The sequence below is a fragment of the Pelophylax lessonae genome (genome assembly GCF_965119305.1).
Source record: "Pelophylax lessonae genome assembly, chromosome: 3".
NCBI classification, from domain to species: domain Eukaryota; kingdom Metazoa; phylum Chordata; class Amphibia; order Anura; family Ranidae; genus Pelophylax; species Pelophylax lessonae.
In genome coordinates this window covers 684,621,244-684,639,327 of record NC_138770.1, presented here as the reverse complement: position 1 = coordinate 684,639,327, position 18,084 = coordinate 684,621,244, and the positions used below count along the sequence as shown (strand labels likewise).

Here is an 18,084-nt window from a genome sequence, read left to right as displayed (position 1 = left end):
ACTTTACACGGGTGTAGACTGACACTTTACACGGGTATGTACTGACACTTTACACGGGTATGTACTGACACTTTACACGGGTATGTACTGACACTTTACACGGGTGTGTACTGACACTTTACACGGGTACACACTGACACTTTACACGGGTATGTACTGACACTTTACATGGGTGTATACTGACACTTTACACGGGTATGTACTGACACTTTACACGGGTACATACTGACACTTTACACGGGTACATACTGACACTTTACACGGGTGCGTACTGACACTTTACACGGGTTCATACTGACACTTTACACGGGTACATACTGACACTTTACATGGGTGTATACTGACACTACCTACCCCCCTTCACCTGAATACTCAACCTTCTTGACTAGTACATTTACCTCTCCCTCACCTGAACACTCAACCTTTCCTACTTGACAGCTTACACCCCTCTCACCTGAACACTCCACACCCTCTCACCTGAACACTCCACACCCTCTCACCTGAACACTCCACACCCTCTCACCTGAACACTCCACACCCTCTCACCTGAACACTCCACACCCTCTCACCTGAACACTCCACACCCTCTCACCTGAACACTCCACACACTCTCACCTGAACACTCCACACACTCTCACCTGAACACTCCACACCCTCTCACCTGAACACTCCACACCCTCTCACCTGAACACTCCACACCCTCTCACCTGAACACTCCACACACTCTCACCTGAACACTCCACACCCTCTCACCTGAACACTCCACACCCTCTCACCTGAACACTCCACACCCTCTCACCTGAACACTCCACACCCTCTCACCTGAACACTCCACACCCTCTCACCTGAACACTCCACACCCTCTCACCTGAACACTCCACACCCTCTCACCTGAACACTCCACACCCTCTCACCTGAACACTCCACACCCTCTCACCTGAACACTCCACACCCTCTCACCTGAACACTCCACACACTCTCACCTGAACACTCCACACCCTCTCACCTGAACACTCCACACCCTCTCACCTGAACACTCCACACCCTCTCACCTGAACACTCCACACCCTCTCACCTGAACACTCCACACACTCTCACCTGAACACGCAATCCTTTCAGACAAAGCATTTAATTCTCCCTTACCTGCATTACCTACTTTAAACCCTTCTTATATGGACATTCAACCCTCCCTACTTGACTACCTACCCCCCCTTCACCTGAATACTCAACCTTCCTGAGCAGAACATCTATCTAACTCTCACCTGAACTTTCAACCCTCCCCTACCTGTCTACTCAACCCTCCCCTACCTGTCTACTCAACCCTCCCCTACCTGTCTACTCAACCCTCCCCTACCTGGCCACTTAACCCTCCCCTACCTGGGCACTCAACATTCCCCTACCTGGGCACTCAACCCTCCCCTACCTGGACACCCAACCCTCCCCTACCTGTCTACTCAACCCTCCCCTACCTGGCCACTTAACCCTCCCCTACCTGGGCACTCAACATTCCCCTACCTGGGCACTCAACCCTCCCCTACCTGGACACCCAACCCTCCCCTACCTGTCTACTCAACCCTCCCCTACCTGGGCACTCAACATTCCCCTACCTGGGCACTCAACCCTCCCCTACCCGGACACCCAACCCTCCCCTACCTGTCTACTCAACCCTCACCTACCTGTCTACTCAACCCTCCCCTACCTGTCTACTCAACCCTCCCCTACCTGGCCACTTAACCCTCCCCTACCTGGCCAGTTAACCCTCCCCTACCTGGCCACTTAACCCTCCCCTACCTGGCCACTTAACCCTCCCCTACCTGGGCACTCAACATTCCCCTACCTGGGCACTCAACCCTCCCCTACCTGGGCACCCAACACTCCCCTACCTGGGCACTCAACCCTCCCCTTACCTGGACATTCAACCCTCCCTACTTGACTACCTACCCCCCCCCCCCCTCACCTGAATACTCAACCTTCCTGAGCAGAACATCTCTCACCTGAACTTTCAACCCTCCCCTACCTGGCCACTCAACCCTCCCCTACCTGGACACTCAACCCTCCCCTACCTGGGCACTCAACCCTCCCCTACCTGGACGCTGAACCCTCCCCTACCTGGCCACTTAACCCTCCCCTACCTGGCCACTCAACATTCTCCTACCTGGGCACTCAACCCTCCCCTACCTGGACACCCAACCCTCCCCTACCTGGCCACTCAGCCCTCCCCTACCTGGCCACTCAACCCTCCCCTACCTGGCCACTCAGCCCTCCCCTACCTGGACACTCAACCCTCCCCTACCTGGACACTCAACCCTCCCCTACCTGGACACCCAACCCTCCCCTACCTGGACACCCAACCCTCCCCTACCTGGACACCCAACCCTCCCCTACCTGGCCACTCAGCCCTCCCCTACCTGGCCACTCAGCCCTCCCCTACCTGGCCACTCAGCCCTCCCCTACCTGGCCACTCAGCCCTCCCCTACCTGGCCACTCAGCCCTCCCCTACCTGGCCACTCAAATCTCCCCTACCTGGACACCCAACTCAACCTTCAACCATCCTTAAACTGTAAACTTAACCCTCCCCTACCTGAACACTCAACCCTCCCTACTTTACTACCTACCACCCTTCACCTGAATACTCCTCCCCCTGACCCTCTGTAAGTACATACAGCTCTGCAGAGTTCTCAGGAAACCCAAGCAGGGATTGGATTCCATTTTATGAGGGGCGGTGTGACGGCTCTTAGGACTGCGTTGTGTGTATCTTGGATGGCACACGCAATGTATCAACATTCCCAGACAACAACGCGTTTCATGTCATGTTGCTTTATAACAGTGGTTCTTAACCTGGGTTCGATCGAACCCCAGGGGTTCGGTGAGTCAGTCTCAGGGGTTCGGCGGGGGGGCAACAGGGCAATTGCTCCCCCCCGAGAAAATATTACTGATTGTGAGGCCAAACCCCCCCCCCCCCCCGGAAATCAGAGCTGCGGTCGGGACGACTCACAGCCATTACACATAGACACTTGACGCTCTGCCCCCTGTACCTCCCCCAGCAGGTTTCCAGCCTATCTCCTGCAGGCTGCTTGCTGCTTGAGTGGGCGGGATGGGGATGTACCTGACCACGGAGATGGCGCCCGCCTGGAAGAGGGAAGTGTGAGCAGCTGAGCAGAGGGAGCCGAGTGAATGTTCCTGGAGGTAGGCTCAGCTAGCTGTACATGGTGGATTAGTTTGCAAGCACCTCTATGCTAAGTCTGCTGAGATACTGCAGCTTAGCATAGAGGTGCTGTTAGCTGACAAATGGAAATGCATCTCCTTTTCATTTAGCTCAATAAGCATTGTGAATGCCCCCTGGTGTGTGCCCCCCTGACACCCCATGGTATGCCCTCCCAACACCTCCTCCCAGTGTGTGCCCTCCTGACACCCAATGGTATGCCCTCCCAACCCCCCACCCCAGTGTGTGCCCTCCTGACACCCCATGGTATGCCCTCCCAACCCCCCCAAGTGTGTGCCCCCCTGACACCCCATGGTATGCCCTCCCAACCCCACCCCAGTGTGCCTTCCTGACACCCCATGGTATGCCCTCCCAACCCCCCCCCCCCCAGTGTGTGCCCTCCTGGTTCCCCCACTATGTGCCCTCCCAACCACTGATGTGTGCCCTCCTGACACCCAGTGTGTGGCCTCCTGACTCTCCACTGGTGTGTGCCCTCATAACCCCCCGGTGTGTGCCCTCCTGACCCCCCCCCCCAGTGTGTGCCCTCCTGACCCTCCTCTGGTGTGTCCTCCCAGCCCCCTGTTGTGTGGCTTTACCGATCCCTGTACACTGTCCTATCCTCTGTCCTGTCAACTCCTGTCCTCTGCCCTATTCTCTGTACACCGTCCTACAGCCTACTGACCACTCTATCCTTCCCTACAATCAACTGACCCGTATACACTGCCCTACATCCTACTGACCTTTCTGTGCCGCCCTAAAAACTACTGACCTCTGTACGCTGCCCTACAGCCTACTGACCTCTGTACACTGCCCTACATCCTACTGACCTCTGTACACTGCCCTACAGCCTACTGACCTCTGTACACTGCCCTACAGCCTACTGACCTCTGTACACTGCCCTACAGCCTACTGACCTCTGTACACTGCCCTACACACTACTGACCTCTGTACATTTTACTTTGTATGATACGTTTAATTCAGTTCTGTAAACAACACCTTATTTTCTGGCAGTGCCCCTCCCGAGACTAGACTCATAAAATCATATTTTATTTTTCCAATTAAGAAGGGTTCGGTGAAGGCGCATATGAAGCTGGTGGGGTTCAGTACCTCCAACAAGGTTAAGAACCACTGCTTTATAAGGTTCCTTCAACCCTCTCCACACAAAACCGCATGGAATATCCACCTAATTCACCTCTCTATTCTTCTCTCTTCCAGAAAATGCTGCTAAAGAAGAATTGTGGATCAAAGACTAGAGTTATTAAAATCCGAGTGAGTACCCGTCTCATCACTAATACAACTCGAATCAAAGGTCCCATACCTGAGCACAGCAATCAAAACCCCACAGAGGGTCTAACCCCGCATTGCTTGATATTTGCCGTAGCCTTGCCCCAATAATTGACAGACAGCAATATACTAGCAAATCCACCCACTGCCATGTGCTTTCAAGCTCCGCCCACCCAGTGACGCATTGCCATATTTGGGTAATAGCATCATCCCTAGCCCCTCCCCTTTTGTGTACATTTAGCTTTCAGCCAGGCAGTCTCCCGCACAACTGAACGGAGGCGGGGACAGCGCTCTGGGCGGGGTCACATATATTGATTGCCTCCAACTCCACCAATTACCACTTATTACCTCCAATTTCATAGACTGAGAACTGACCGCCATTTTATTGTAGTCCAGAACAAAGAAATGCGTTTTGTTTCGATTTGTTATTTGCATAAATTTGTTTAATTTGTTTTCGGAATTTCTTTCGTTTATTATTTAGAAGTTAGAAAAGTTTTTAAATTAATTTCGAAATAGTTTTCTAATTCAAATTTTTTTCCAATTTCCAAAGACAATAAAATAGAAAAGAAGATAAAGGAATAGAATAGAAAAAAAAATTCAATATAACAGAAATTTAAAGAGAAGAAAATAATAGAGTAAAACAGAACAAAATAGAATAGAAAATAAAATAGAATAGAATAAAGAATAGCATAAAATAGAATAAAACCATCTTCTGAAATTCTATAAGAAAAGAATAGAATACAAAAGAATAGAATAAAAAAAAAAACCAATAGAATAGAAATAGAATAAAATAGAAAGAATATAACCATCTTCTGAAATTGGAATAGAAAATAATAGAATACAAAAGAATAGAATTAAAAAAAATAAACAATAGAACAGAAAGAATATAACCATTTCCCAAAATTCAAATAGAATCAATTTGCTTTTAAATAGAATAGGAAAGAATATATTAGAATAGAATGGAAAATGACAGAATAGTATAGAAAAAAACAACTGAATAGAATAGAAAGAATATAACCATCTTCATATTCTAATCTATTCCTTTCTATTCTATTCAAATTTGAATTGATTCAATTTGAATTTTGGAAAATGGTTATATTCTTTCTATTCGGTTCTATTCTATTCTATTGTTTTTTTTATTCTATTCTTTTTGTTCTATTCTTTTCTGTTCTATATTTTTCTATTCTATTATTTTCTGTTCAAATTTTCAAATTTTCCGAAGGTGGTTATATTTAATTCTATTCTAGTCTGTTTTTTTTTCTATATTCCATTATTTTCTATTTTATTGTAATCTATTATTTTCTATTTTCTATTCTTTTCAAACTCAAATTGATTCTATTTGAATTTTGGAAAATGGGTATATTCTTTCTATTCTATTCTATTGTTTTTTTAATTATTTTTCTTATTTTATTTTTTCTATTCTTCTATAGTCCTATTCTTTTTTTTTTTTCTATTCAATTCTTTTCTATTCTATTCTTTTCTTTTTTTTTTATTTATTCTATTTGAAATTCGATTTTCAGAAGATGGTTGTATTCTTTCTATTTTATTCTATTCTTTTCTATTTTTTTTTTCTATTCTATTCATTTAGTTTCGTTTCTATTTTATTCTCTTTGGAAATTGTAAAACAAATCGAAAACTATTCGAAAATTTTTTGAATCTGAAAACTGTTCAAAATTGATTCGAAAACAAATTGAATCAAATTCAAATTTTGTCCTAATTTTTTTTCCCGTTCTTTTTCGGATTTGTTGGTACTTTTGTCATTCGAAATTTGGATACATCCGAATTTCTGAAAACTGAAAATTCATCTGAATTTCAATTCAGAACGCAACTAAATGCACATGTCTATTGTAGACACCCTTCGTGTATCTTTTAATTAAACTGACCACGCTAGGCATGAGAGCACATCCATCTCAGCGTGGTCAGTTTTCTGGCAGTGCCCGCCCCCCAAGACTTGTGCTGACATGCAGTGCCGGGACAAGATCATCCAGTGCCCAGGGCAAAGATTGAAAACTGTGCCCTCACCCCTCCCCACCCCAGCATGATGTACAAGCTTAGGGGATCCTACACCCAGCAGTCACTTGCTTGTCAAAATCACTGCCGCTGTCACTACTCCTGTCAGCCTTGCAACAGAAGGAAGGCACCCCCCAGGAAACAATTGCGCCCAAGGCAGCTGACCCTCCCGCCCACCCCATTTCTTATTTTACTCCTAAGCATGAATTCCCCCTCCCAGTACAAATCTGCCCCCTGCTTAAATCGCCCCTCTCAGCACAGACCTTTGCCCCCCCATCCCCTGAACCCCTTCAGCTCAAATGCCCCCCACCAAAAAAAGTAACCCCTGCTATCACAAATCCTCTGCCCCTAATATTTCCCCTCTTAGTACACATCTCCCCCCCCCCCTCACTTCGAATCCCCCTGCCAGCACAAATTTTCCCCAAATCTACCGTCCTTGCACAAATCTTCTCCCCCCCAACCCCCAACACAAATCCCCCTGAATCACCGCTCATAGCACCCCCCTCCCTCCAATTTCCCCTCTAAGGACAATACTTACCCCCCTGCCGCCCCTTAAATTCCCCCTTCCAACACAAATCACCTCCCCCCAATCTCCTTATGGAGCCCCCCTTCCCCATCTCACATATTGCTGCAGTGCCCAGGGCAGCCGTCCCTCCTGCCCACCCCTTGTCCCGACCTGCAGCTGAGAACAGAGGTCATGTGATCAATTGTTGAAAAAAAATGTTTTTGTCTCTATAAACAAATATTTTGCTTTGCATTTCTATTTTATAATGAATGAGCGAAGAGTTCACATAGAATTCCATTTGTTTTGGCTGTGCGATGTATAATCCCGGGTGAGTGGGGGGAGGGGGATGTGGACGGTTAGGCGGTACAGTCAGCATACTTTCTGAATTCCTAGAGATCAGATGAGCGTTCCGTCCTCCTTTCCTGGAAATCCTTCACCTTAAACAATCCAAACCCCGACTGGCCGCTTCCCGAAAAATAACAAAAACATCGTCCTCTTCTTCTACATCAAAGGCCGGGATCACTGCTGGGACAAGGGCACCCCCAACCCAGGGCAAACATGCCAAATAGCACCCCCTCCTCCCCCACTCCCAAGATGTAGGAGCATCATGTGTCAGCAAAAATCCCCCCTCCCCCCCAAAAAAATCAGCATGCTTAACCCTTAGCATAAATTTTCCCTCCTCCCAGTACAAATCCCCCCCCCCCCCAAAAAAAAAATACCACTCCAAATCCCCCCCCTACCACAAACTCCCCTCTCCCAATCCCCATCCTAGCACAAATCTCCCCCCCCCCCAAAAAAAAACAATAATACTCCAAATACCCCTTTTCAAAACCCCTCCCAGCACAAATTCCCCTCTCCCAATCCCCCATCCTAGCACAAATCTCCCCCCCAAAAAAAACAATAATACTCCAAATACCCCTTTCCAAAACCCCTCCCAGCACAAATTCCCCTCTCCCAATCCCCCATCCTAGCACAAATCTCCCCCTCCTCCACCATATTACCTTTTCTATCACAAACCCCAAATATAGCCCCTCTTACCACAAATATCCTCTTCCACCATCCCCCCTACCAACACAACCCCCCCCCCATATGACAGCTCCCCAAATTACCCCTCCCAGGACAATTCTTACATCCCGTCACCCCCCAAATTCCCCTTTCCAACACAAATCCCCCCCCCCCAATAATAAACACCACTTCACATCCCCTCCCAGCACAAACCTCCAGTCCCCCATTCTAGCACACATCCCCCCCCCCAAAAAAAAAAATACCACTACAACTACCCCAATCCAAATCCCCCTCCCAGCACAAACTCCCCTCTTCCAATCCCCCATCCTAGCACATATTCGCCCCCCCCCCAAAAAAGAAAAATACCACTACAAATCCCCTCCCAACACAAATTCCCCTCCCCCCAGTAGCCTATCCTAGCACAAATCCCCCCCCCAAAAACAAATACCACTTTAAATCCCCCTACCAGCACGAACTCCCCTTTCCCAGTCCCCCATCCTAGCACAAATCCCCCCCCCAAAAGAAAAATACCACTACAAATCCCCTCCCAACACAAATTCCCCCTCCCCCAGTAGCCCATCCTAGCACAAATACCCCCCCCCAAAAAAATACCACTTTAAATCCCCCTACCAGCACGAACTCCCCTTTCCCAATCCCCCATCCTAGCATAACCCCCCCCCCCCCATACCACATTTTCTTTTCTAGCACAAACCCCCAAAATTCTCCCTCCTACCACAAATCCTCTTTCGCTATCCCTCTCCCAACACAAACCCCCCCCCCCCCCCGCCCAAATCACTGCTCCCCAAATTTCCCCTCCTAGAACAATTCTTACCCCCTGCCACCCCCCAAATTCCCCTTTCCAACACAAATCCCCTCCCCCACCTAAGAAATAAATACCACTCCAACTGTCATTGAAAGTGAACTATGCTTCCCCCTTGTAAAGTTGTTGCTGATGTTAGACGAGGGCTGCCCGCTCCTCCGAGGTCCTGGGGAGACTCTGCAAGAAAGCCAACCTCACATTCAGGCCCTTGAAGGGGCCCCAACCTCACATTTAGGCCCTTGAAGGGGCCCCAACCTCACATTCACGCCCTTGAAGGGGCCCCAACCTCACATTCAGGCCCTTGAAGGGGCCCCCAACCTCACATTCAGGCCCTTGAAGGGGCCCCCAACCTCACATTCAGGCCCTTGAAGGGGCCCCCAACCTCACATTCAGGCCTTTGAAGGGCCCCCAACCTCACATTCAGGCCCTTGAAGGGGCCCCCAACCTCACATTCAGGCCCTTGAAGGGGCCTCCAACCCAACCTCACATTCAGGCCCTTGAAGGGGCCCCCAACCTCACATTCAGGCCCTTGAAGGGCCCCCAACCTCACATTCAGGCCCTTGAAGGGGCCCCAACCTCACATTCAGGCCCTTGAAGGGGCCTCCAAACTATGGAGGGCCATTTTCTTATTTTTGTCCTGTTATAGCCGCAGGTTAACCACTTACTGATCAGCTGCCGTAATTTACTGCAGCAGGTTGGCTCTGTCCCGCGAAACAGCGTACCTGTATGTTGTTTCATGGGACCACTAGTGGGGATGCGCACCCGCCAATAGGGGGAGCCAATCAGCAGGTCCGGCGGCCATGATGTCCGCCGGGCACCCGCGATCACTTCCTGTGGAACGGTGGTCTGTCATTATAAACGCGGCAGACCGCTGCACTGTCAGTACTGAACACAGGGATCCTCTTATTTAGGATCACAGGTCTCTGTGTTCATGCAGCAAGCCCATCCCCCACACAGTTAGAAAGCACCCCCTAGGGACACATTTAACCCTTTGAGCACCCCTGGTGTTAACCCCTTCCCTGCCAGTGTCATTAGTACAGTAACAGAGCATATTTATAGCACTGATTACTGTAGTAATGTCACTGGTCCCTAAAAGTGTCAAAATGTCAGTTAGGGGTCCGATCTGTCCGCCGCAATGTCGCAGTCCCGCTAAAAATCGCAGATCGCCGCCATTACTAGTAAAAAATAAAAAAATACAAATGACATAAATCTTTCCCCTAGTTTGTAAACGCGATAACTTTTGCGCAAACCAATCAATATACACTTATTGGGATTTTTTTCTTTACCAAAAATATGTAGCAGAAAACAAATTGGCCTAAAATTATGAAAAAATTTGATTTTTAAATTCTTTTTATTGGGAATGTTATATATCAGAAAGTAATATATATATATATATCATTTATTTATTTTCCCAGAATTGTCGCTCTTTTTTTGTTTATAGCGCAAAAAATAAAAATCGCACAGGTGATCAAATACCACCAAAAGAAAGCTCTGTTTGTGGGAAAAAAAGGACATCAATTTTACTTGGGTACAGCGTCGCACAACCGCGCAATTGTCAGTTAAAATAACGCAGTGCCGAATCACAAAAAAATGGCCTGGTCATTAAGGGGGAAAATCCTTCCGGTCCAGAAGTGGTTAAATTGAAGAATGAGAGCGCTGGATCAGAGAAGGCGGATGGGTGGAAGAATTTCATTCATGGTGACCGATCTCCTTCCTGGCAATCAGTCTTCTCCTGTAGAAATTTATATTGGTGATAATTATAAATCTCTCGGCATGTGTGGATAATTACTGCTATGATTGTCAGTAACAGATGGGAACGCTGTGGGCGGGGGAGGGCTCTACTCTATCAGCGTCACCCGCTGCTGCCTGCTGGAGCTGCAAAACCTTAAGAGGAACTCAGGAACTGTGTAAAAGAAATAAAAAAGATTTAATTTTATATATATATATACACTGTATATACAGGGCTGGTGCAAGGAATTTTGACACCCCCCCTCCCCCCAACTCCACCCCCTTTGCCCTGCCCATGTATACGGTGCAGACTACACAGACCTACCTGATTCCCACATTTACCTACCTGACCACTACACTGACCTACCTGACCTTTACACTGACCACTACACCTACTACTAACCACTATACTGACCACTACACTGACCTACCTGACCACTACCCTGACCACTACACTGACCTACCTAACCACTACCCTGACCACTACACTGACTTACCTAACCACTACACTGACCTACCTAACCACTACACTGACCTACCTGACCACTACCCTGACCACTACACTGACCTATCTAACCACTACACTGACCACTACACCGACCTCTATACTGACTACTAACCACTACACTGACCACTACCCTGACCAATAACCACTACACTAACCTACCTTACCACTACACTTCTACACTAACCACTACCCTGACCACTACACTGACCTACCTGACCACTACACTGACCACTACACTGACCTACCTGACCACTACCCTGACCACTACACTGACCTACCTGACCACTACACTGACCACTACACTGACCTACCTGACCACTACCCTGACCACTACACTGACCTATCTAACCACTACACTGACCACTACACTCACCTACCTAACCACTACCCTGACCACTACACTGACCTACCTGACCACTACCCTGACCACTACACTGACCTACCTGACCACTACCCTGACCACTACACTGACCTACCTGACCACTACCCTGATCACTACAGTGACCTATCTAACCACTACACTGACCACTACACTGACCTACCTAACCACTACACTGACCACTACACTGACCTCTATACTGACTACTAACCACTACACTGACCACTACCCTGACCACTAACCACTACACTAACCTACCTTACCACTACACTTCTACACTAACCACTACACTGATCTACCTCACCACTATACTGACCACTACACTACTACACTAACCACTACACTGACCACTACACTACTACACTAACCACTACACTGACCTACCTAACCACTACACTGACCACTACACTACTACACTAACCACTACACTGACCTACCTAACCACTACACTGACCACTACACTACTACACTAACCACTACACTGACCACTACACTACTACACTAACCTCTAAAGTTCCTCTGGCGGCCCGGTACCGTTTCATCCAAGGACCGGTACCGGTCCACGGCCTGGGGGTTGGGGAACACTGGATTAGAGGATCCCAATACCACCAGACCCAGGGAAAGGACTTCCCACCCCAATGGTGCACCATATGAAAGGCCATATTTCTGCAAGCGCTGTGTTTTTCTGTTTTACTATTTTGTCTAAGTTTTTACTTGGTGAGCAGCAGCTGCACTTCACCTATTTATTTACACTCAATATTTGGTATCCTATTTATTTAGCGTGGGTTTAAATCATCACATCACATCTGGCTGTCAAAGTCTCATGGGATTTGTAGTTTCATCAAACCTTGAGTGCCAAGGTTGCCTATCCCTGCTCTATAGTATTCCTCTTTGCTCTTTCCCTGGTAGCTATATATACAGTGGGTACGGAAAGTATTCAGACCCCCTTAAATTTTTCACTCTTTGTTATATTGCAGCCATTTGCTAAAATCATTTAGGTTCATTCTTCTTCCTCATGAATGTACACATAGCACCCCATACTGACAGAAAAACACAGAATTGTTGACATTGTTGCAGATTTATTAAAAAAGAAAAACTGAAATATCACATGGTCCTAAGTATTCAGACCCTTTGCTCAGTATTTAGTAGAAGCCCCCTTTTGATCTAATACAGCCAGGAGTCTTTTTGGGAAAGATGCAACAAGTCTTTCACACCTGGATTTGGGGATCCTCTGCCATTCCTCCTTGCAGATCCTCTCCAGTTCTGTCAGGTTGGATGGTAAACGTTGGTGGACGGCCATTTTTAGGTCTCTCCAGAGATGCTCAATTGGGTTTAAGTCAGGGCTCTGGCTGGGCCATTCAAGAACAGTCACGGAGTTGTTGTGAAGCCACTCCTTCGTTATTTTAGCTGTGTGCTTAGGGTCATTGTCTTGTTGGAAGGTAAACCTTCGGCCCAGTCTGAGGTCCAGAGCACTCTGGAGAAGGTTTTTGTCCAGGATATCCCTGTACTTGGCCGCATTCATCTTTCCCTCGATTGCAACCAGTCGTCCTGTCCCTGCAGCTGAAAAACACCCCCACAGCATGATGCTGCCACCACCATGCTTCACTGTTGGGACTGTATTGGACAGGTGATGAGCAGTGCCTGGTTTTCTCCACACATACCGCTTAGAATTAAGGCCAAAAAGTTCTATTTTGGTCTCATCAGACCAGAGAATCTTATTTCTCACCATCTTGGAGTCCTTCAGGTGTTTTTTTAGCAAACTCCATGCGGGCTTTCATGTGTCTTACACTGAGGAGAGGCTTCCGTCGGGCCACTCTGCCATAAAGCCCCGACTGGTGGAGGGCTGCAGTGATGGTTGACTTTCTACAACTTTCTCCCATCACCTGACTGCATCTCTGGAGCTCAGCCACAGTGATCTTTGGGTTCTTCTTTACCTCTCTCACCAAGGCTCTTCTCCCCCAATAGCTCAGTTTGGCCGGACGGCCAGCTCTAGGAAGGGTTCTGGTCGTCCCAAACGTCTTCCATTTGAGGATTATGGAGGCCACTGTGCTCTTAGGAACCTTAAGTGCAGCAGAAATCTTTTTGTAACCTTGGCCAGATCTGTGCCTTGCCACAATTCTGTCTCTGAGCTCTTCAGGCAGTTCCTTTGACCTCATGATTCTCATTTGCTCTGACATGCATTGTGATCTGGAAGGTCTTATATAGACAGGTGTGTGGCTTTCCTAATCAAGTCCAATCAGTATAATCAAACACAGCTGGACTCAAATGAAGGTGTAGAACCATCTCAAGGATGATCAGAAGAAATGGAAAGCACCTGAGTTAAATATATGAGTGTCACAGCAAAGGGTCTGAATACTTAGGACCATGTGATATTTCAGTTTTTCTTTTTTAATAAATCTGCAACAATGTCAACAATTCTGTGTTTTTCTGTCAGTATGGGGTGCTATGTGTACATTCATGAGGAAGAAGAATGAACTTAAATGATTTTAGCAAATGGCTGCAATATAACAAAGAGTGAAAAATTTAAGGGGGTCTGAATACTTTCCGTACCCACTGTATATATATATATATATAGGGTGGCGAAGGAAGGGGCTAGGGAGCTGGGCCAGCACCATGGGCATCCGCATGGGGGGGGGGGGCAATTGGGGGCAGGTGCCCCCTCCTGGAATCTCAACTTCCCCTTTAAAGTGGTTGTTAAGCCACTTTTTATACTATCCTGTCTGGTCTGTTTAATAATCCTGTGTGCCCCTGTATCTGTGTACGTGTTTTAAAAACAATAAGCCGTTCTTTACCAGTTTTCAGAGCGCCAATTGCTGCTCACGTGACCCCCCCTAGCTCTCTCCTCTCCCTGCTTGACAGCTGCCTGCTGCGGGCGGGGCCGAGAATTCCCCGCTGACATCAGTCGGGAGGGGAGGAGAGAGGTGGTGGGTCACGTGAGCGGTGATCAGCACTCTGAAAACTGGTAAAGAGCGGCTTATTTTTTCACCTTTAAAAATAAATACTTGCGAGTGGCAGCTTGCAGCATGCCTCTGAAAAGAGATCTCTAGAGCGTCTTGCACCCATAAAGATCCTGGGCCTTGTGTTTAAAGCTAAGTCATTTGGGTAAACCCATCAAAGGGGAGAAGGGGGAAGGGTGCAGGAAGACTTTGAAACAGGGGTCTTCAATCTATGGCCCCCCAGGTGTTCAGGAACTACAATTCCCATCATGCCTAGTCATGTCTGTGAATGTCAGAGTTTTACAATGCCTCATGGGATGTGTAGTTCCGGAAAAGCTGGAGGGCCGTAGTTTGCGGATCCCTGCTTTGGAGGAAGACCTTCCAGTCTGAGGAAAGAGTCAAATAGAGGGCAGCTATGAGATCAGATTCCATACAGCCTGTTCATTTTGGGTTTGTCTCTTTCAGCTGACTTCCACAAAGCACAACAAATGTCCGTTCCTGCCAAGGCTCCAGTGCAATCCCTACTCCCTCCCGGCATTTAACTGGCACTTGCTGTCAGTTTAGTGAAAATTCTGTATTTATCCCATCATCATCCCTCCAATAAATCGCACTCTGCAGCATCCGGAATTTCTCCGTCAGACTTTTATTCACATTCGGGGTGTCGCTGTTTTCTTTCGATGGTTCTCTTGTCTTTCCATCCCTACATATAAGTCGGTGGTGCATTTGTCACTTGGCCGGCGGCGGTGGGGAAATGTGATCAGCGAGCTTTTTGTGTATTCGCTGGACGGGAGAACGATCGAATCTCGCTATTCCTGAGCGTCTTATCTGGACATTGTAGAGAACTGCGGCCAGCTCTGGCCCAGGTTTCCGGCCCCTTATCTGTCCTCAATAGAAAGAAATCCTCCCCTTCTCCCCTGCTCCCCGCCACCGCAGCGTCTTTGAATCGCCGGCCAGAAACTTGTTTTGACATATTGCGTTCTTGTTTTAATATCCGTGACATTCAGCAGTTTATTTTTAATTAGGCCTTTTTACAGTGAACAATGGAGACACTCCCTGATGAGGAAAATAGATCTTTTTTTTTTTTTTTTGCAGCGACTCTGGTTTAAAGAATCGCCAACAAGTCTGCAGTGCTGAATTAAAATATTACATTGTATCACATTGTACCAAGATCCTCCCCCCAACTATTATAACCATTTTAATCATTTAAATATTGTAATAATTATTCATATTTTAACCACTTCTGGACCGGAAGGATTTGCCCCCCTTAATGACCAGGCCATATTTTGCGATTCGGCACTGCGTTACTTTAACGGACAACTGCGCGGTTGTGTGACGCTGTACCCAAATACAATTGATGTACTTTGTTTCCCACAAATAGAGCTTTCTTTTGTTGGTATCTGATCACCTGTGCGATTACATTTTTTTTTATTTTTTGGCTATAAAGAAAAAAAGAGCGACAGTTCTGGAAAAAAAATAATAATATTTTTCCCATTCTGCTATATAACATTCTCAAAAAAAAAAAAAAATTAAAAATCCAAATTTTTTAACATTTTAGGCCAATTTGTTTTCTGCTACACAATTTTGGTAAAAATCGCAATAAGCGTATTTTGATTGGTTTGTGCAAAAGTTATTGCGTCTACAAACTACGGAAAGATTTATGTAATTTTTATTGTTTTTTTTTTTTAACTAGTAATGGTGGCGATCTGCTATTTTTTTTTTTTTTTTGCGGGACATTGCGGCGGACAGATCGGACCCTTGACTGACATTTTTGACACTTTTGGGGGGACCAGTGACATTACTGCAGTAATCAGTGCTATACATATGCACTGTTACTGTAATAATGACAATGGCAGGGAAGGGGTTAACTCTATTGGTGATCAAGGGGTTAAGTGTGTCCCTAGGGGCGTGATTCTACCTGTCAGGGGGCGTGGCTTGTTAGATCATCAAAGAGACATGCGATCCTACATTGGTTTGCGCAAAAGTTATCACGTCTACTAACCAGGGGAAAGATTTGTCATTTTTATTTTTTTTTTTTTACTAGTAATGTCGGTGATCTGCGATTTTTAGTGGGACTGCGACATTGCGGCACCAGATCGGACCCCTAACTGACATTTTTGACACTTTTGGGGGGACCAGTGACATTACTACAGTAATCAGTGCTAAAAATATGCACGGTTACTGCAATACTGACACTGGCAGGGAAGGGGTTAACACTGTGGGTAATCAAGGGGTTAAATGTGAGCCTAGGGGAGTGATTTTATCTATGGGGGGGCGTGACTTCTGAAATGATCATAGAGACATGTGTTCCTATATAGAAGGATCACAGGAGATCTGTGATCATTCCAGAGAGAAGAACGGTCAGCTGTATTTGCAACATCCGACCGTCCTTCTCTCTCAGCGGGGAGCGATCGCGGGTGTCAGGCAGCAATCGGAGCCTCCTGACCCATGCATTGGCTTCCCCACTGCCGGGTGGGGGCGGAGTGTGCCGTGCAGTCGCTCGCCCCCTAGCTGTAGCCCTACTTCGGTTTGCCTGGGAGAGCCACCTTGCCGCAGTAAATATGCAGTAAGCGGTCGGCAACCGGTTAATATACACTGAACAAAATTATAAACCCAACACTTTTGTTTTTGCCCCCATTTTTCATGAGCTGAACTCAAAGATCTCAGACTTTTTCTATGCACACAAAAGGCCGATTTCCTGACAGACTCCATGGCAGCATACGTTCGGTAGGCTCCGCCTCCTCTCCTACCTCATAGGACCCCACTCCCATAAATCTTTGCTCCCTTTCAGCATCAGTGTTCTTTTTTCGTCCTCCTCATACATATGTCTGATGTTCCTACTATCTGGTCCTGTATATCGGTGGCAGACTGAGTTTTGGAGTCTCCGTTAAGCCCTGGCTCTTAGCGGGGTATGGAGGGGGCAATGGAAGAGACCCTTAGCTGGAGCTATGTGGTTTGGCCGAGAGAGCCCTGCTGCTGCGGGTGGCCCTTTATTGCCTGAAGGCACAAGCCGGTGTTGCGTCTCCTGGACTCGGTTATGCTATCGGAGGGTGGTAAGCCCTTATATGGGACCATTTCTTTTTCCTCATTGTTATGCTTATCTTTTTCTTTTGCTATGCTCGTGTCTAGGGTGTTTCTTTGTCAGTTATCGCTCAGGTTTCGTTAGTTCTATGGCTTAGTACTTACTTATGGTGCTTCTTGGCCGCCGCCATGGTCTTTGCCGCTACTTCCGGGTTGTTCGGCACTTCTGGGCATGCGCAGTACGCTCCGAGTTTCGGAGTTGTCGCGCATGCGCAGTGGTGCGGTCTGACGTCACGCGCGGTTGCGCAATACGGCGGGTCACGGCCTGGCGGTCTATTTAAACTCAGAATTAGACCGGAGCTGGCGGGAAGGTCGGCATATCGGTAGCCTCCCCCAGACTCCGGTCCTGTAGTCAAGGTAAGAAGGTTCCATCCTCTGGGGGTTTTGCTTCTGGGTAGATGGGTCTGATGTCATGTCCTCTTCCTATCAGGATTCCTATCTCTGAATAGTGCACCATTGTGTTTACTGGAGCAATGGACTCATCGCCGCCCCCTAGTGGCCAGCCTGCTCTTTCTAGGTAGGTGCTGGTTTTATCAGCTTTAATGTCTGTTTTTCTTTCATCTTCCTTATGGCTTGTTGTATATGTCTGTCTCAGCTCTCTTAGGTCTGATCAACAGCCCCGCACACGC

General features: G+C 47.4%; 1 protein-coding gene across 2 annotated transcripts in view; it reads left to right on the top strand.

Moving 5' to 3' along the window:
• The window catches only part of LOC309549199 (uncharacterized protein), a 146,375-nt gene that overhangs the window by 91,694 nt on the left and 36,597 nt on the right, over positions 1 to 18,084 (top strand). The window contains exon 4 of one of the 2 annotated variants that reach the window (XM_082249315.1): positions 4,418 to 4,471. The exons of the other annotated variant lie outside the window; for it this stretch is intronic. Within the exon in view, the coding sequence (XP_082105441.1) occupies positions 4,418 to 4,471 (54 nt within the window). The remainder of the gene's footprint in view (positions 1 to 4,417; positions 4,472 to 18,084) is intronic. 2 annotated transcript variants of the gene reach the window in all.